The following is a 20,357-nucleotide window of genomic DNA, read 5'->3' as shown; positions in this document are numbered from 1 at the left end:
TGCAGGAAGATATATGCCGCTGACCGAGGATGATCCACATTCAGTACCCGTTGATCAAGATACAGCCGCTGAGTCATTCCCTCAAGGGTTGACCAAAGGTAAAAGTGAACCAAATATTGTTTTCACTGACCAGTCTTCACCTGCAGAGATTGTTGAAACACAGACAGCACAAGACATAAATCTACCAAAGGAGATAAGGATACCAAGAGGACACTCAGAGAGTGCTATTCTTGATGCCGCTGAGAATACCCTGATGACAAGAAACCAACTCAGGAGATACCTCAGCAACATAGCCTTCGTCTCAGTTCAGGAACCTAAGAACTTCGCTGACGCTGAGGAAGATGAATTCTGGATGAGCGCAATGCAAGAGGAACTTGACCAATTCAGAAGAAACGATGTATGGGAGTTAGTGCCACATCCAAGGAGTCAGAAGACCATTGGAACAAGATGGGTCTTCCGTAACAAGCTGGATGAGCAAGGAAACGTAGTCATGAACAAAGCAAGGCTTGTAGCTCAGGGCTACAGTCAGCAAGAAGGTATTGACTACGGTGAGACCTTTGCCCCAGTGGCAAGGCTAGAGGCTATTAGAATTTTATGCGCTTATGCAAGCTATATGAACTTTAAACTGTTTCAAATGGATGTTAAGAGTGCATTCCTTAATGGAGTTATAAACGAGGAAGTTTATGTTAATCAACCTCCAGGGTTTGAGGATCCTAAATTCCCAAACCACGTTTATAAACTCAAAAAGGCTCTGTACGGCCTCAAGCAAGCACCACGTGCTTGGTATGAGAGGCTGACCAGTTTCCTGCTGACTAGAAACTATGTCAGGGGCAAAGCTGATACAACCTTATTCATTAAGAGAAAGGGTAAAGATACCCTGCTGGCTCAAATATATGTTGATGATATTATTTTCGGTGCTACTAATGAGTCAATGTGCAAGGAATTTAGCAAGCAAATGCAGATTGAGTTTGAAATGTCGATGATGGAAGAACTCAACTTCTTCCTTGGACTTCAAATCAAACAAGGGAAAAATGGCATCTTCATCAGTCAAGCTAAATATGCCAAGGAGATATTGAAGAAATATGATCTTGAAAATTGCAAGCCAATATCCACTCCTATGGGCACTGACACTGTCCTCTACGCTGACGAGAATGGTAAGTCGGTAGACAGCAAATTGTATCGAGGTATGATAGGCTCTCTACTTTACTTAACAGCAAGTAGACCGGACATTCAGTTCTCAGTATGCTACTGTGCTAGATATCAATCTAACCCTAAGGAATCTCATTACATAGCTGTAAAAAGAATCCTTAGATATTTGCAAAGCTCAGTGAACGCAGGTTTATGGTATCCCAACACTCATGGCTTTACACTCGTTGGATACACTGACGCTGACTATGGACGAGACAAGCTAGAACGGAAAAGCACCTCTGGAGGATGTCATTTCTTAAGAAGCTGTCTTGTATCCTGGTTCAGCAAGAAGCAAGCGTTAGTAGCCTTATCTACCACTAAAGCTGAGTACATTGCTACTGGACACTGTGTTGCTCAAGTCCTATGGATTAAGCAACAACTTGAAGACTATGGTGTTAAAACAAAGACAATTGAGGTCAAATGCGACAACAAAAGTGCAATTGATCTATCAAAGAACCCAGTTTAACACAGCAGGATGAAGCATGTCAGCATAAGACATCACTTCATTAGAGACCATGTACTCAAGGGTGAGATAAAGCTGACCTACGTCCCAACGGATGAGCAGCTTACGGATATCTTCACAAAGCCACTGGCTCGTGAACAGTTCAGCATACTGAGAGAAGCCATTGGTATGTTTAATCCTCTTCAGTAAATTCCAGCTCTTAATATAGACTCATGCTGAGTGAATTAACATGCTGAATGATCTATTGTTTGCTGAGTGAATAAATGTATGCTGAGTGTTTAATGCTAAATGAATGAATATCACATACTGAGCAAACATTGGCACCGAGTAGTTATCTCAAACTGAGAAATCATCCGTATGTATAAAACTGACCACTCAGAATATAAAACACTTAGTATTCTAAACGCTGAGTATAAGATCCGTTGCATTTAATGCTAGAGCACGCGAATAGCCACCTAGGATGGCGTATGCGCCGAATGTGTCATAAAAGCCAGGATCATTGTTGGTTCACAATCCCAAGGCAAAACTGACACATGGATTCAATAAGATCCACTTTTCACCGCTATAAATAATGGGCAAATCCCCATTGTTATCTCTTTACACTTACCGAATTCTTTGGCAAAGCATTCTCTCTCTAAAATTCTCAAACTCCCCAATCTTTCTCTGAAACTATGACTAAGGTTTCCGTTAACATCTCCGGTGCCGGTCAACCTAAGACCAGTTCCGATGAACCTTCCAGGCAAACTACTTCGCCTGAAACTACAAAGGTCACTACGCCGAGCAAAGGCAAAGCTGGCCAAGCCACCTCCTCTAAGGCAAAACCGACCAAGGTCAGAACCTACACCAAAGTCTTTGCAGACGTTAGAGAGTGCAAAATAGACTTCTCACGATGGTTCTCTGAGGCCTTCGTAACAACCGAGCAACCATTCTGTGAATGGATATCGAAGAATGGCTAGACCGAGCTGTTCTCCATTAGAGATCCCACTTACCCTGACCTAGTAAGGGAATTCTACCACAACTTACGGGTTGCTAACGATAACCAGGACTACCTAGTAACCGTGGTAAAGGAGAAAACAATCTTCATCAACCCTACCTACCTTGCGAATTTGCTGAAATTGAAGAATGAGGGAACAAAGATGAGGAGAACTGGTGATCATGAAGGAACTGGGTATGTAGCCACGTTCTGCAAACCCCCTGGCCATTCTGGAGAAATCTCAAGTTCATCCATGGGCCAGCACCAAAAGATGGCACACTACCTGCTGACCAATTACATCTACCCCAAGATTAATTGCACCAGCTCAGCGACAAATTTCGAGCAATGCTTCATATGGCATATGCTGACCTTCAAACCCATCAACATACCAGTTTTCTTAATTGCTGGCTTCCAAAGGAGCACTGGAACTCTTAGGCTGGGCTCACTCATAACCAGAATCCTCAAAGACCATCAGGTTGACTTGTTCGAGGAAACTGAGGCCCAAGGCTCTGAGATCACAACTGCTGCGCTGCGTGCCTTGAAATATGACCAACCAATTAAGAAAGGCAAAAATGCTGATGAGGCTGATGAGGAGACAACTGTCCCAAAGAAGGGCAAAAGGACAAAGGCTCCAGCTACCCGAAAAAGGAAAGCTGTTGGGACTCCTTCAAAGAAGGCTGAGCCTCAAACTAAGAAGCTAAAGTCAGCTTCTCAAAAAGGTTAGGAGAGACCTAAGTCAGCCGAGAAGAGAAGTAGGCAAGATGAGCCTGAAATAGAGGAAAGAACAGATGCTCATGAGCAACCTCAAAAGAAGCAGAAGTCTTCTGAGCTGACCCCTATTGATGCTATCCCTACTGACATCATTGTTCCTGGTGATTCTCACTTCACATAGTGTCTGGGAACCGAAGCTGAGCATCAAGAAGATGATGTGGAACTGGATGATCACTTCATCACTCAAATGGAAGAGGAACTAGATCATGAAGATCAGGATGCTGAGGAAGAAGAAGAAGAAGAAGAAGAAGAAGATAGTGGTCAGGATGACACTGAGGAAACAGCGAGTGAAGAGGAAGCTGCTGACCCAACTAACACTGAGTTGGCTGCAGATAAAGTACAAGTACAAGCTAATCAGCTTAATGCTGATCAAGAAGAGACTTCTCCTTCTCACTCAGGAGAGTCTATCCAAGCTGACACTCTTCCTCGTAGAAGAAGATTAGTAAAGGCAAGTCAGAAACCTGTCATTGACCTTCCTGTTCAAAAGCTGACTAAAGATCCTTCTTCTCTTAAGTTCAAGTTTTTTTAGTAAGCAAACACCTTCTTCTCAACAAGCTTCTCTTGAAAAGCAAGCCTCTATTTCTTCACAAAAGGAACAAGCCGACTTGAATGCTTCCGCTAACTCAACGAGCCAAATCGAGCAAGTTCTCGTCAATACTGCTGCTCCAAGCACTGTGCTGACTCATAATATTCCTGCACCAATCATCACTGACAGCATTAGGATTACTACTTCACTGACCATCACTACTGCCGATCAATCCTCTCTTCCAGAAAATCAGTACAGCCTGAAAACACACTTCCAGTCACTGACCCTATTATAACTCTGACTCCTCCACAAACTGGTCATACTGAGGAAACTAGGCAACATGATGATGAATCCCTCAACTATCTGCATGCCACCGAGTCTGGTAGAAAACTCATCAACTCGGTGCAGTCATTAATTAAAGACATTCATCAATCTGCTGAACCTACTGCTGGGTCTAGTAACAATGCATCAACTCAGCTGCGAACACTCATTATGCAACTTCTGATGAAGTTAAGATGCTCTTCGCCCAGCTTCACACTGAGCAAATCAAGACCAACAATCAGCTGGCCTCCTACTCTCAATGCTCGGTGGAGCAAATAAGCGAAGCAGTTCGTCTGCTGAACTTAAACAAACAAGAGATGGACACTGACCAAATGAAGCAAAATGAGATATTGGTCAACTCCCAAAGGATCTTCACCCATGTGCGTCATAACAATATCCAGCGTCAATATTATGACACAGCCTTGCTGAAGAACTTTCATCAAGTTTTTGCTGCATTGACAGATTCAATTACTTGGGTAGGTAAGTCACAAGCTTACATACTGAGCCTGCTCAGCGCCGCTGAAATCGGCATACCCAAAGAGGTCTTGAATGAAGGCGTTATTGTCTTTGACGGCATTAATGAAAGTGCCGACAAACTTAAGGAGCTGTCCGCCGTGCTAACCGCCGCTTTCTTAACCGACTCTTTTAGAATTCCTGCTCCTCCCGATGCTGACAAAACGGGGGAGAAAGAACAAGCTAGAACTCAGCAGGAGGCTCCTAGAAGCAGTCAGTCTAAGCAAAAGAAAAAGAAGTAGAAATAGGCTAGCTCAGCTTATTTAACTTAGTCTGTAGTCTATATGTTCTTTTATGCTCATCTTCTGTTATGTATGCTGACTACTTCACTTAAATACAATACTTGCATCTTTTATCCTAACTTGAGTTATTTCATATGATGCTGAGTATTATGTTATTATGTATCTTCAATTACATCAACTGTGTTTACTGTCTATAATACTTGTTGATTGTATCCCATGCTGATCATATGTTTGACATTGTCTTGTATGTTTATAAAACATTGTCTCATAAGACCCATTGAACAAAATGATTACTCAGTGCTCTCTGAATGTTACACCTTCCGCTTAATACTGAGTAAAATAGAATATGTTCCATGAGCTGACCTATATCTGAAAACTGACCTTAGACTTACTCGATTAAACCTTAAAATTCTTAGAGTTAAAACTAAGTCCGTAGCTCAACCCTGATGGGGGAGTTTGCTAAGTAATAATAGGTCAACTATCATGGGGGAGCTCAACACTGAGTTCCTCGCTGAATAGTTTTGCCAACATCAAAATGGGGGAGTTTGTTGAAACACCTTTCCATATGATTTTGATTTGACTAAATTATTTAAGTAAAATTAAATATATTCTAAACACACTAAGTTTAAATGCTTTGATTTATTATACTAATGTGTTTATTCAATGTTGAGTTAAAATTATTTATGAGACATAAAGAGTAAAAGGCCGAAGCCCAATACGGAAGTCAAAGCCCAAGTCAAACAGATCAAAACAACTCGGCCCGCGTGTGCAAAATGCTGTCGTTATGTACAAAACGCAGCTCAGCGGAAGAAGGATCTAGAAGACCTTCGTTGAACAACTTCATAGTGAAGCTGCTGAGTTGAATCGACAAAGAGTACAAGACAGCAGTTGAGCAAGAACAACTTCCAGACAAAGTATTTCCACTTTGGGTAAAGTTCAGAAGACACAGAACGCTGTCTAGTTGACCTTACCATAAATGGAGAGACATTCTGCCGAGCTGACTAAAAGCTGCTCAACACTGACCGAAGACAGAAGATACTCAAATCTGATTGGCCGAGAGCTCTGAGCAAAACTGAGTGACAACGACAGGAAGCCGTTTCCCTCCAATGGTTATTTCAAAATTCGAAATGACCGATGTCTCAGACGTCTCTATAAATAGAGCCCTTCAGTTGCTTCACAAAGACACAGAACTTTTATCAAGCCATTACGCTGACCAAAATTCTACGCAAAGTTCTGCAAGAAAAAGTAAAGCAAATTCTTACACCAAATTCTATATCTTTTATGTAAAAGTCTAGAGTGATTATTCAATCATCTAAAGTGTCTTAGCAATTGTTGTTTAGGACAAATCGTTATCATTTCTAGAGATTAGAAAGGAGAGGCTGAGTACTCGGTTATAGTACTCACCGAGAGTTTAGGAGTGAGTAGAGGTATAGAGGAAGGTACTCTTGTTATACTCAGCTTCTAGGTTGTAAAAGGTTTGATGCTCTACCGTTAAAGAGCTCAGTAGAGAATTCGAAATCTCGGAACGTGTTCCGGGGACAAGACGTAGGCTCGGAGGCCGAACCTGGATAAATATGCTGAGTAATATCTTTCTAACCTTAAACTCCTTAATATATATATTGCTTGCTTAAACAAAACTGACCAAGTAAAGAGGTCACGCTGAGTTGTGTGCATTGAGTATCTGAGTTCAGGAATAGACTCAAAGTGTTATCTTCTGACTCAACGAAAGAAGTTGACTTAGTCATCAGTTGACTAAGCTAGTGACTTATTCACTCAGCGCGCTGTGTAATCCTTTTTAAACAAAAAGAAGTCAGCCTTAACGTACTTAAATTTTAAATAGTTCATATCCCCCCCCCCCCTTGGAACTAACTTGTTACGTTATAAGGGACCAACATTTGGAACTTCATAGATTGGATGAACAATCTTGTCAGGGATAATAGAAATGGATCGGCGATCAGATAAGCGTATGTGGTTTGGGGAATCTGGACAACTAGAAACGGGAAAATGTGGAATCAGACACAAACCCCGGCAACTGATCTGGTACAACGAGCAGCCTGTGAGGCTTCTGATTGGCGCCTCGCATGGGAGACCCGTAACACCGCAGGCCTAACTGACGTCTCCAGAGCAGCACTATGGAAACAACCTGAAGCAGGAACTACAACTTGTAACATTGATGCAGGATGACAAGGGGTACTGCTCTTTTGGCTTCCTGATCCAGAATAGTAGGGGCATATGCAGCTTTGCTTCTCACGGGGCATTAGCATGATGTTTTGAGCCAATTGTAGCTAAGGCCATGGCAGTGAAAGAGGCACTCTCGTGGCTAAAGGATAACGGCTTCAGGAATACGGAACTTCGGACAGATTGCATTCCGTAGTACATGCCATTCATGGGGGAAACCACGCGTTATCGTATTCATCTGACATTATTTTTTATTGTATTACTTTAATTAATGAGCTAGATAACACATCTATCTCTTGTACTAAACGTTCAGCGAACTGTGCTGCTCATAGCTTAGCCAGAGCTGTCAATTCTAAGTCTGTTCGTGAGGAGTGGCACGACTACCCTCTGTTTTTAGTTTCTATTCTTAATGTTGATCTCAGCGAATAAAATCTTCCCTTTCTTTCAAATATATATATATATATATATATATATATATATATATATATATATATAGTTCATTTATATAATTATTCTAAATTAGTTCCTATTATATTAGTATTTTTTTATTATTGTAAAATATTTTCATAATAACCTTTTAGTATAAATTGATAAAAAAAATAGCAACAAAGTGCAGAAATATCTCTAACATTGATAATCAAAAGCAATTTTATCGTTAACGTTTAAAATGATGCAATTTTACCTCTAACATTCGTAGTTTGGAGCAATTTTACTCCTACTGTTAGCAAGTTGGATCAATTTCAGACATCATTAGAAAAAACACAAATATTTTGTTTCCATATCACGCATCAGTTACATATCAATCGGTTCTTAAAAAAATTACGTTATTTGATTTATAATAAAATTGGAGATTATTATTTTTTAATTTGACGAAATATTTGGATTTTCAATTTTTTTTCGTTTAGCTCAGACATAACACAATATAACTTTATAATTTTCATTTAATAGGTTTGTGATCCATTAGTAATAAATGATAAAATGACACATATATCTAATGGAAATGATAGATGGCAATTTAATAAATTATTTTTTAAATTGACACAAGTTGTTACGTTTGGAATAAACTTATATTTAGTTGCCAATATTAAGAATAAAATCGCACCATTTTACTCCTAATGTTAGAGTAAAATAACCTTTGACTATTAACATCGGTAATTTTTTTACACCTTATCTTAAGACGGTGATAATAATAATAATAATAATTATTATTATAATAATAATAATACAACAACAACAACAATAAGGTGGTGATAATAATAATAATAATTATTATTATTATAATATTAATAAATGTGATAAATGAAATAAAATAAAATAACAATTAGTTTTGGGGATAGAAAATGGAGCAGTGGAGGTTGGAGATGTTTAAAGAGAGGTTGGGTTGAATAGTGAGCCTCTTTAAAGACTCAAGAGTCTTCCCTTCCAAGAAGGATGGATCTGTTAGTTGGTCTATTTTCTCAAAATAAATCTCATTTGAAGAGTCCCAAATGTTTGGATTCATATGGTTTAAATGTATTTATTTATCTATATAGACCTCACAATAATTCAAGGCATAATATCTATTTCGCTCTCTAAACTAATGCTTCAAATTCAATTAGGACCCTAAATTATCAAAATCACCAATCAAGTCCCTAAACTAAGAAAAAGTTATCAATTGAGTCCATATTCTATCCTAAAATCAGAAACTTGATTATTTGATATAGATATTAATAGTCTCCGCGTTGGTTCAAAATGAGTTTGGAGAAAAGGATCTGAAACAGTTAAGCCGAATGATTTTTCGATAAGACCTCAATTGATTTTTTTTGTTTAGAACATGGATTCAATTGATGATTTTTGCTTAGTTCAGGAACCTAATTGATGATTTTGATAGTTTAAGATCATAATTGACTTTAAAATTTTAATTCGAGGGAACGAAATAGGTATTATGTCATAGTTCAACTATTCCAACTACTTGTTTAGCTCCTCTCTCTAAGACTAGAGTACAAAGAACAAAATTTAATAATAATAAACTGTAGTTTCTTACGTAGAGACTGAGTTCCCAATCTTTAACAAAAATGTGACTCCAAATATTTTATACAAGTCCCCAAAAGTTTCAATTTCTGAAAACGGATACAGAAACCTGAAACTATTTAAAATCAAAAGTTTTCACACAGATTTTGTTTTTACATTACGTAGTAAAAGGAAGAAACACAAGTCATCATCACTGTTTTTACTCTAATGCAACTACAGTCTAACTGCCGAACCAAATTTACTGACAACTTTCGTCTTCACCTATCCGTAGCAAAGGCTAATGTCATGACTCCTCAAAGTGATGATCTGTCTCATCATATATCTCCTCCTACATGCCATAAATTCCAGTCAGTGTACGTACACAACAGTTTGCAAATACACTTGTTTCATTTTATCTCAAGGATGTATGTTTAAACTTCTAGAAGATGAACTATAAAATATTAGAGATTTACTTAACGTGTGATTAGTATTGCTCTACTTTTGATAATACGAGTTTTCAATTTTCTTAAATTATGAAAATGTGACCTGAAACATTTCATACAAGTTTTCTAGAGTGAAACGTTTCAAAATTGAAGTTTATGTGCAACATAGGTTCTGATAAATGGGAACTCCCACGCACTCAAACAAGCCCAAGCTAATACGAATTTTGTATAGAAATATTTGAAAAAGAAATATATAATGAGAATAGGAGTGAGAATTTGATTGATACCTGTAAAAGCTCTTCAATGACATCTTCCATTGTAATTATACCCACAGCTTCTTCTTCTTCAGGAAGTGTTGGGAGAGGATTACCATCTATATGCAGGATGTCCGAATCAATGTCCTTTGACCACTTCTTGCTCCTTGAGTTCCTAGATCCATTGTTGGTATTAGGAAAGCTTTTCCATTTCTGAATTGGCCTCCTGGTCTTTACTGATTTGTCTTGAGCAGGCTTTTCAACGTCGACATCGACTTTAACTTCTTTTAATAGATCTATTTTTTACATGAGAAAGAGAAGGATGTGGGAACAGATATCATTATTCATGTCCCATAAAAAAAGAGGATTTTCACATGATAATTCTATGGAATACAGCCAAAAAGAACTGTAGCCACTTAGCACTTACTGTCCCCACCATTTGCAACAGGCTCCTCTTCTTTCTTGTTGCACTTTCTCACAACAACAGCCATGTGACTATGACCTTTTTGAAACTCGTTCAATATATCATATAATGGCAAAATTTCATGAACCCTGGAACATGAAACGTATAGAGCATCAGTTCATGTTAAAATGATGACGTATGCTATCTGCAACAACATAACTGGAACATTCTTCGACTGCATTAACAAATATGTATACAAATACCTGGGGATCCTGCGTATAGTGACACTTTTTACAGGTACTTCATCTTCTGGGTGAATTGTCAATAAGTTTTTGACCTAAAAGACAAGAAAATTCACTTCTTATTACAGCAGTAATGATGAATACATCCAAAGAAAATCAAAATACATGCACAAAATATAAATAGTTGACCTCATACAAGTTATTCAATGCATAACCTCAACCACAATTCTCCACCAAACATAAATAAAATAAACATGTGGCCTCTTTCATTTTTGCCTATACATAGGCATCTGCAATTACCAGAATAAGTCCAATTATATTTGTAGGTTGCTCATAATAAACGGGTACTCTGCTATGCCCATTCTCCAATATCATACTCATCAACTCCCTGACCAAAAGAAGTATGCAATGCAGTAATGAGGGTCAATCTATCTAGCAGAAGCAAGTTTGTGTCCAGTTCAGTCTTTTAGAGAATCTTACTTGTCAAGTTTGGCATTAATATCAATGGCAAAAGTTTCAGAAATAGGAGTCATGGCATCGCCGGCTGTTTTCTCTGAGAGCTCAAGTGCACCAGCTATAATGGTTGTCTCATCATGGGTTAGTTCTCCACCTTTTCCAGCCTGATAAAGATCAATAACAGGAATATAAAGCCGATAACAGATACTAAAATAGAGCAGAACTATAGAAGCAATAAAATCTATTTGCATTGATGGGGACAGACGCAGAAGTAAGTTCCAAAAAGTAGATAACAAAATCAGCAAACCTATAATGAGCTCAACGAACAAGAATACAAGATAAACATCAAAATAGAAGGTGACATGATAAGCTAACAAACATCCACCAATAGAAAGATATAAACAGTTAGGGGCAGATATAGCATTTAGTATTACGAACTTCAGAAATCAATAAAACGCACCTCGTTACCATGAAAATTTACAAGTGTTTTCAATTCAGCTCTGCGAAAGAGAGCTACATGCCCATGACCCAACAGAAAGTCTAGAATCTGAAATGTCACAGGTAAAATAATTATTTCAACCTCCAGGAGGATTAGATGATAAATGTGCTCAAAACAATTTATATAACCTTGCTAATTGGGTATGCAACAGGGAAGCAGATCCAGACAAGGATACGAACAGCTGGAGCCACTGTGGCACCAATTGCCAAGCCATGTCGAGAACAAACAGACTGTGGTATAATCTGCACATCAAAAGCAAATAGAAAATCCTTGTCATTATCTTTCCCACGCCACTGTCCTCGAAGATTTAATTGGTAATATGCAAGTAGCAAGAACATTAGAAATCCTACTTTATGCTCGCACTTAACCATATCCAAGAGTCCCGACTTCAATGAATCAAACAGAAGTACAGAACTTTAAATGTATTCCTAACCTCACCAAATAGGAGAATCAAGGTAACTGAAATTAGAATAGCACCCCAGGCTTTAACCAGACTGTCGAGAAAAATTGGAAGTGTCTGAACAAAGAAGGTACAGAGTTACTGTTTCCACTATGCAGCTAAATTTCAATGCAAAAAATTTCACTTATATGTACCTCCATAGCAGCGGCATTGCATATGAGGAGTGTGCAAAGCAACAAATGCTGATTTCTGACAACAGGCAATATCTTTGCTGTTAACAGAAAGGACAAGCAGTCAACTAATAGCATATAGATTTAGTTTTATATTGCAGCCCAAAGGATATGAATTAAATGGAGCTATTTGATGCAGTATTGCAGAGATCATAAAACTCAAAATATCCAAATAAATTAAGAAGCTTTATAAGATAATCAACTAGCTTGACTGCACACCCTAGGACAAAAACAAGAGGAGTAGATTCACATTGATCAGACTACCGACATAGTAGTGTCAGCTCCTTTTTTTTTTTTTTTTTTGCAGTTGGATTTCAATTTAATAGCGAGATGCTAACAGCCTACGCCGCAGTTTCCTATGATTATCAAATCAGATGTCTGACCTTTCCAACATCAATTAAATCAGGATTCCAACTACTATAATACAAGAGGATAATATCATAAAGAAGAATTCAGCTTCTTAAAGTAGTTATCCAGCCGAAGCTTATCAACACAAGTTCTGTCAGCAGTAATATAACTTCTATGATAGAAAACCTTGAGAGAGAGACATCGGTCTTTCAAATCTGATATCTGCTTTCAGACAGCTAGTAAATTCATATTGATAAACTGCCAATCATGAGAGTTTGAACCTAGATCATTTATGTCACGTAATGAGTTCAAACATAATTACTATGTTCAACTGAACTCAAGCCCGTCTTCTTACCTAAATCATGTTGCTATTCAATAAATATTGATGTTAGGATCATCTACCATACAAATCCTGTACCCTCCAGGCTTCCACCCGCTATTAATGGATTAATTAAGGTTATAAGGGTCACGATAGTAAGAAAATAATGTAGTTTGGATGAACATGCTAGCAATTCAAGTGTTTTGGACTGCGTCACTTTTTTACCAAAAATTTGGACAAATTATTAATAAGAGATATCCAACCTTATCGTAACTATAAAGCCAATGATGGATTGGCAAATTTATGATCACCAAAATGAAGAAGCAAGCATTAACAGTAGCTAAGTAGAGGAGATGACAACAGCTAATTGGATCTTTCAGAAACTTATATTGTAATTTGTAAGTCGTTTGTTTCATATTAAAATGCCTAAACAGGCAGCAACATGGAATTAACACAAAAAGACCAACACTAACTACTGATCAAGGGAGAAATTAAATGAAAAGATAAAGAAATATCACATAAATCAAATAAATAAAGTAGAATTTAATGTTTAAGATTTTGTTGCCCTACATATCTCCAGCTGTTTTGGACAAGCAATTAGGAATCAAATTGAAGTCACAGCAGATATGGAAGTTATCACACCTTAACTAAAACTAAAGCAAAAAAACTCAACATATGTCAGACACCACATTCTTTGGATCATTCCTTCTCTGGTCGCTTAATTTATCAATTTTCTTTTCTGGCTATTTAAACCAGTATTTTATCTATCATCCTCTGACCATTTAGCTTTTTTCTCAAGCAAAAACTTGTTGATTTGTTCACAATCAATGAAAAAGTGAGACATTAAGTCTATCTCCGTGACGCTGTCAAGATATCCCCTCAAAGCAAGTTAAAAAAAAAAAAAAAAAAAAAAAAAATCATATTAGTACTAAAATCAGCTAATCATTAATTCAAGCAAACATTAGCGTTTCAGGCGGGGTCCTACGCGAATAAAGCTCCACCATCCATAATAAATCTCCAATCTCCTCAAATTTTCTGGGTAGAAGAGTCTAAAAAAAAGCAATATAAATTTTAAAAAAACAGCGAGCCATTGCAAAAGCACGAGAGAAAGTACCAGCGTATTGGCGGTCTTTGGGGGTTCCAGACTGAGCAAGAACTTCAAGATCAACAATACTCATAGACATAAGCCCCAAAGTAAGCCCAGACATCAATCCAGCAAACATAACCAGAAACACTATGATCAAAATGTGTATGAAGAACTCCGAACCGCAGCACTGATACTCCACCGCCATTCAAATGTATCTTCTTCGCACGCACACAAAAAGAGTAAACCAAATAACCTAATACCTCAATTGTTAAAGAAACGTCATCCAGAGCTCAATCACCTCCATTTTGAAAAGCAGAAAAAAAAAATTAAAGTAAAACTACTCAGCGTTTCGAAACGTATTACTTTTCCCTCCACAGAAGTAGAACAATTCTCAGGGAACTAATAGGCAAGTGCGCGAATATACGCTTGTCTGGTATAAACTAAAGAGAATCGTATGGATCGGATCCACAGAGTGAAAGAAACGTTATTCCGCGGGTGTTTGAAAGAGACGTAAGGCGGAGGAGAAGTGAAAAATGAGTAGAATTGGTTGGTGGCGGTGATGAGAGTGACGGGGAACTGAGTACCGGCGAGAATAGGTAGCTGTACAAAAAAGACAAAAAGATGAGAGCAACGGAAAGTAGAAACTGTACAGAAAAGAAAACGGAGTCGGAGAGTCAGGAAGGAAGGAAGAGAGAAAGGGGTAGTTCTGGTTATGGAGTTCTTTTGGCTTTTGGCAGTGTTATTGAGAGTGATGGCTGAGTGTCTGTGTCAGGCTCTCAGCTGTAAAGTTTTCGTCTGACGTGTCTAGAAGTCCTGATTTTCCGAACGAACTCTTTGTTTTTTTATTTTTTTTCACACCCGAGAGATAAATTATGGTAACTAGTCGGCTATCACAAACAAGTCGGATGGCAACTAGTCCTACTAATGTCAAATTTATCGGTTTATGTTGTTTTTGTATCCTAATGATATATATAAATTCTTTCATCTACCATTCTTTCATCTAAAACATTGATATTGGATATTCATTCCACTATTCTAATAGTTTAGATCTAATGAAATCCATTTGAACATTATTGTATTAGATACATATTTTTACTAGTTAAGAATCAATCGGTTAATGACGGAAATACTTTAGCACGATTTGCTGGCATTTTCCTACTGCTTTCGGCTTTCTGCACTGGGACTAGTTATCGTGCATGGTCATTAGGTTTTTTTTCAGTCACTCCGGAATGCAGCTACATAGCGTAAAGTCTTCGTCCTTGATAGGGATGGCAACATATACTCTATCCGTGGGTACCCGACACTATCCGACCCTAATGGGACTACCTGTACCCTGTATAAAAGGGTATGGGACGGATATGGGATCAAAACCATTATCCATTAGGGTAATGAGACGGGTATGGGAAGGCCCCCTAGGGTACCCGTTACCCATCTTAAATTTTTTATATATTAAAAAATATTATTATGTTTTGGATGTAAGATGTGATATTTGAATACTAAACTTTTATTCTTTAACCATTAAGTGATACCACTAAACTATTTTATTTTTATTGATTAAGGTTCAATTTGTTCAATTTTTAAATCGATGATTTATTAAATTTATACTTTGTTAAATTTGTAATATTTTTTATTTTATTTATTGATTCTTAACGGGTAAGGGTACCCGCGGGTACCCGCGAATTAAATGGGAAGGGTATGGGATGCAAAACATATACCCGTTAGGGTAATGGGAAGGGTACGGGTAATTAAAAAATAAAAGGGTAAGGGTTTAGGATTGACACTACCCGCGGATACCCTACCCGTTGCCATCCCTAGTCCTTGACTTTAGGTTTCATATGAAAAGTCATTGGGCCACCACTTAGATATCGCACCTTAACAAAGAAAGCAGGGTCGATCCGTGATTAAAGGTATCTTTGTCAAAAAAGTTAATGGGTAAGTTATGAAATAAATAAATTACAAATCTAATAAAATTTAAATTTAAATCATCCACAAAATTAAATATTTTAATATTTTAAATCATTCAAATTATCAAAAAATTAAAACACATTAAAAATAAAAATTTCATTTTAATACAATAATAATCTTTATTTTTCCTCCATTTTGTATCCACGTTCATCCATCTTCAAGACAATAAAATTTATATGATTAAATACACAGCGGAGTGTCGTACTGTTTCGCGAAATAATATTCTTATTGTTGTAGCTCATGATCGGATTAGGTCGGACCTTCATATTGACATTGATCAGACAAATGCTTTTGACATTTTAAAACAGGTTTCCAAAGCAGGTGTTTATAATGAAATCATTCGGGGAAAGAGATTGAGGCAGAAAACCATATAAAGGACATTATACCTGTCTATGTTGATGTCTCTCACATCAGATTCTCTATTCCTCTTTCCGTCATGATGCTAGATGATGCTTTTGTGATACGTTTGAATAATGGCAATCCCACAATCACTTCATGGGGATCTGAATCAAAATATGATAAGGAATTTTTGGCGGACGAGCCATCGCATGTTATTAATGAATGGAAAATTAAAAAAGGTAAAAGAAAAAGAATGTTCAAGCCTCTGAACACTCAAATGTTGAAACACCTTTCCACATGATTTTGATTTGACAAAATTATTTATGTGAATGATAAAAATATTCCAACACATTAAATTTAAATGCTTTGATTTATTCATACTAATGTGTTTGTTCAGTGTTGAGTTATTTGATTTATAAGACATTAAGATAAAAAGCCTAAAGGCCCATAAGTGGAAGTCAAGCCCAAGTCAACAGATCAAGACCTCACGGCACAGGAAGTCAAAACGTCATCGTACTGAGTAAGACATAAGCCCAGCAACAAGAAGGATCGAGAAGCCTTCTACCAATAGCTTCAAGATGAAGTTGCTGAGTTGAACGACAAGAAGTACAAGTCAGCAGCAGAACAGAATAAACTTGGAGACAAAGTATTTCTACTTTGGGTAAAGCTCAGAAGGCGCAGGAAGCTGTCTGGAAGACTTTGCCATAAATGTGGGAACATTCTGTTTCATCTGAAGAAAAGCTGCTGAGCACTGGCAAGGACAGAAGATACAAGAATATGATTGGCCGAGGACGTTGAGCACGTACTGAGTGAAAGCGACAGGAAGCCATTTGCCTCCAACGGTTATTTCAAAATTCGAAATCACCGGTGCTTGAAGTGTCACTATAAATAGGCCTCTCAAATGCTTCATTCGATGCAGATCTTCAATTAAGTCGAAACGCTGACCAAATTGATACTTGAAGTTCTGTGAGAAAAGCAAAGCAAATCTTACACCAATTCCAATCTTGTGTAAAAGTCTAGAGTGATTTTATTCATCTAAAGTGTCTTATCAATTGTTGTTTAGGACAAACACTTATCATTTCTAGAAGTATAGAAATGAGAAGTTGAGTACTCGGTTATAGTACTCAGCGGTAGTAATAGGAGTGAGTAGAGGAATAGAGGAAGGTACTCTTGTATACTCAGCTTCTGTTGTAAAAGGTTTCGTGCTCTACCTTTAAAGAGCTCAGTAGAGGATTCAAAAAGCTCGGAACGAGTTCCGGGGACTGGACGTAAGCGGAGAGGCCGAACCAGGATATGTCTGCTGATAACACATTTCTAACCCTTAACTCCTTTATATATTGCTTGCTATAAAACTGACCAAGTAACGAACTCACGCTGAGTTAGGTGCATTGAGAAGCTGAGTTCAGGAATAGACTCAAGTGCTATCTCCTGACTCAAGAAAAGAAACAGACTTAGTCACCAGTTGACTAAGCTTGTGTCTTAAACTACTCAGCACTGCTGTGTAAACCTTTTCCTAAAGAAAAGAAGTCAGCCTTAACGGACAAATTTTTTTAATAGTTCCTATCCCCCCCCCTTGGAACTAATTTTGTCACGTTACACGGGACCAACAAGTGGTATCAGAGCTTAAAAGCTCACTGAGCAAGATATAACTATCTTGAGCTGATCCCCATAATGGCTGAGAACAGCACTCATTTCCTCTCAGGAAATCAGACAACTCAGATTCTTCCTGAGGGACTATCCATTACTCGGCCTCCTCTGTTCTCCGGGTCTAACTACACCTTTTGGAAGAGCAGAATGAAAAACTTCATTCAGGCAACAAATATGAGTCCATGGCTTTCTATAGTCCAAGGCCCATTTGTTCCTGTTGAAACTGTTGACGGCCAAACGGTTGTTAAAGTTGAGACTAAGTGGACAGAAGATGACCTCAAGAAGCTACAAAATCATGCTTCGGCTATAAACATGCTTCACTGTGCGTTAGATGCTGCAGAGTACAACAAAATTTCAGGTTGTGAGTCAGCACAGGAAATCTGGAAGAAACTGGAGGTCACCTATGAAGGAACCAACAAAGTTAAGGAGTCCAAGGTGAACCAGCACATGAGGTTGTACGAGCTGTTTGAAATGAATGATGATGAAGGAATCTCTGAAATGAACTCAAGATTCACAAACATAATCAACAAGCTCAAAAGACTTGGCAAGATCTTTACTGAGGAAGAGCAAGTCAAGAAGATACTGAGGAGTCTTCCCAAAAGCTGGCAAGCCAAGAAAACTGCTGTTGAGGAAGCTCAAGACTTGACCACCTACAAGTATGATGAACTCATTGGATCTCTGCTGACCCATGAGATCTCAATGAAGAACTTTGAGGTGAAGGAGAAGTCTGAGGATAAGAAGCAAAAGTCTCTTGTCATGAAAGCTGACTCCACTGATGGGAGCTCAACAGACGATGAAGAGATGGCCATGTTCACTAGAAAAATGAAAAGGCTGTTCAGAAAGAATGACAAATATTCCAAGAAGCCTTACAAGAAGTTTGACAAGTACAAAGCTGAGTCCAGCGACAGCAAGTACAAGAAGGACAACTCAAAGCCCATCACATGCTTTGAATGTCATCAAACTGGCCATATCAAATCAAGCTGTCCTACCTTGAGGAAGGAAAAGAAGAACAACAAGAAGGCAATGGTGGCAACCTGGAGTGATAGTGATGAGTCATCATCATCAGAAGCTGATGCCACTGAGTCAGCAAAGATTTGCTTCATGGTTGATGAGCTTGTTGAGCCTTGTGTTTCTAAGCATGCTGACCCTTCCATTGCATCTGACTATGAGGCACACTCAACTGAGGTAATATCACTACCCCTGCTCAGAAGTGAAATGATAAATGCCCTGAGTGACCTCTACACACTTATCAAAAAGTGTAACAAGAAGGTTAGAGCACTCAGCAGGCGATGTGACGAGATTGAAGAGGTCAAACTCAGTGACCTTCGATATCTTCTCCAAGACAACTCAACTTTGCATAGCAACATAGAAACTATGCACAAGTTTGTCTCTGAGGTCCAATCAGATTCTAAGAAACTGAGAAAGGACATCACATCTATTCAGAATGAATTCAAGGTTCCGAATAAAAGAAATATTCCTCTGAACACTCAGTACCAAAGTACTAGTCAGCAGAGATGGAATCCTCAGCGGAATGTCCAGTGTGACTTCTGTGGGAAGAAAAGACACACCACAAAGGTGTGCTGGCATGCTCAACACTGGGGTGCTGACCAGTCAGTGAGATATCCCCAACGGAAGGTCAGCTGTGACTTCTGTGGGAAAAATGGGCACACTATCCAAGTGTGTCATCATAAGATTAAACATGATGTTTCACCTGCTGAGCCTAACAAACAAGGACCCAAAAAGACTTGGGTACCTAAAGATAACTAGCTATATTGTAGGTAAGCCTGAGGTGTGCTGAGAAGTCAAAAATGTGGTACATTGACAGCGCATGCTCGAGGCATATGACTGGTGATGAAACTCGGTTCATCACACTTGTGCGTAAACGAGGTGGAAGCGTAAGTTTTGGAGAAAACAAAAAGGGTAAGATAGTAGGGTCAGGAACCGTTGGTGGTAATCCTACTATTGAGTCAGTCTCCCTAGTCAGTGGACTTAAATATAACTTACTGAGCGTAGCTCAGCTGTGTGACAACGGCAGAAAAGTTATATTTGATAACACTGGATGTAAAATACTCGAGGGAAAAACAAATGAATTAATTTTAACTGCCCCTCGTGTTGATAATGTCTTTATGCTGAATTTGGAAAAGAAATTTTCAAAAAATGTATGCTTAGTGTCAAAGGAAGAAAATTCCTGGCTATGGCACAAGAGACTTGGTCATGTAAGCATGGACCTCCTGGCCAAATTAGTAAGAAAGCAATTAGTTGAGGGATTGCCAGAACTTAAGTTCGAAAAGGATCAATTATGCAATGCTTGTCAGTATGGAAAACAAACTAAAAAATATTTTCACAGTAAAAATATTATCTCAACCAAGCGTCTGCTCGAGTTGCTACACTTGGATCTCTTCGGACCAGTCGAGCCGCTGAGCTTGGGTGGTAGGAGATTTTCCTTGGTCATTGTAGATGACTTTTCTCGGTACACTTGGATCATCTTGCTGAGTAGCAAGGATGAAACCTTTGAGACGTTTTCAACATTAGTAAGAAAACTTGAAAATGATAAAGACCTA

At 38.2% G+C, this 20,357-nt stretch overlaps 1 protein-coding gene across 3 annotated transcripts; it reads right to left on the bottom strand.

The window, feature by feature from the left end:
• Positions 1-9,271: 9,271 nt before the first annotated feature.
• Positions 9,272-14,606, bottom strand: LOC136226253 (DUF21 domain-containing protein At2g14520). Of its 3 annotated transcripts, none has more exons than XM_066014618.1 (11): positions 13,873-14,606; positions 12,056-12,132; positions 11,895-11,978; positions 11,590-11,703; positions 11,423-11,509; positions 10,987-11,126; positions 10,807-10,894; positions 10,528-10,601; positions 10,298-10,413; positions 9,895-10,157; positions 9,272-9,513 (listed from the first exon to the last, which is right to left on the bottom strand). In XM_066014618.1, exons 1-11 carry the CDS (start codon positions 14,048-14,050, stop codon positions 9,469-9,471), a joined length of 1,266 nt encoding a protein of 421 aa, XP_065870690.1. In that variant the 5' UTR covers positions 14,051-14,606; the 3' UTR covers positions 9,272-9,468. The 3 variants fall into 3 exon arrangements, with proteins under 3 accessions (XP_065870690.1, XP_065870689.1, XP_065870691.1); XM_066014617.1 differs by having other exon boundaries at positions 10,289-10,413; positions 13,873-14,601; XM_066014619.1 differs by lacking the exon at positions 11,895-11,978 and having other exon boundaries at positions 10,289-10,413; positions 13,873-14,604.
• Between the last annotated feature and the right edge of the window lie 5,751 nt (positions 14,607-20,357).

Source organism: Euphorbia lathyris, chromosome 4 (assembly GCF_963576675.1).
Source record: "Euphorbia lathyris chromosome 4, ddEupLath1.1, whole genome shotgun sequence".
Classification (NCBI taxonomy): domain Eukaryota; kingdom Viridiplantae; phylum Streptophyta; class Magnoliopsida; order Malpighiales; family Euphorbiaceae; genus Euphorbia; species Euphorbia lathyris.
This window is presented reverse-complemented; position numbering and strand designations above follow the sequence as displayed.

Coding starts and splice junctions, on each gene's coding strand:
- LOC136226253 (XM_066014617.1), bottom strand. CDS start 14,050: ATGGCGGTGGAGTATCAGTGCTGCGGTTCGGAGTTCTTCATACACATT. Junction 11,979..12,055: donor GCAATGCCGCTGCTATGGAG/GTACATATAAGT, acceptor TTCTTTGTTCAG/ACACTTCCAATTTTTCTCGA. Junction 11,704..11,894: donor TGATTCTCCTATTTGGTGAG/GTTAGGAATACA, acceptor TTTGATGTGCAG/ATTATACCACAGTCTGTTTG.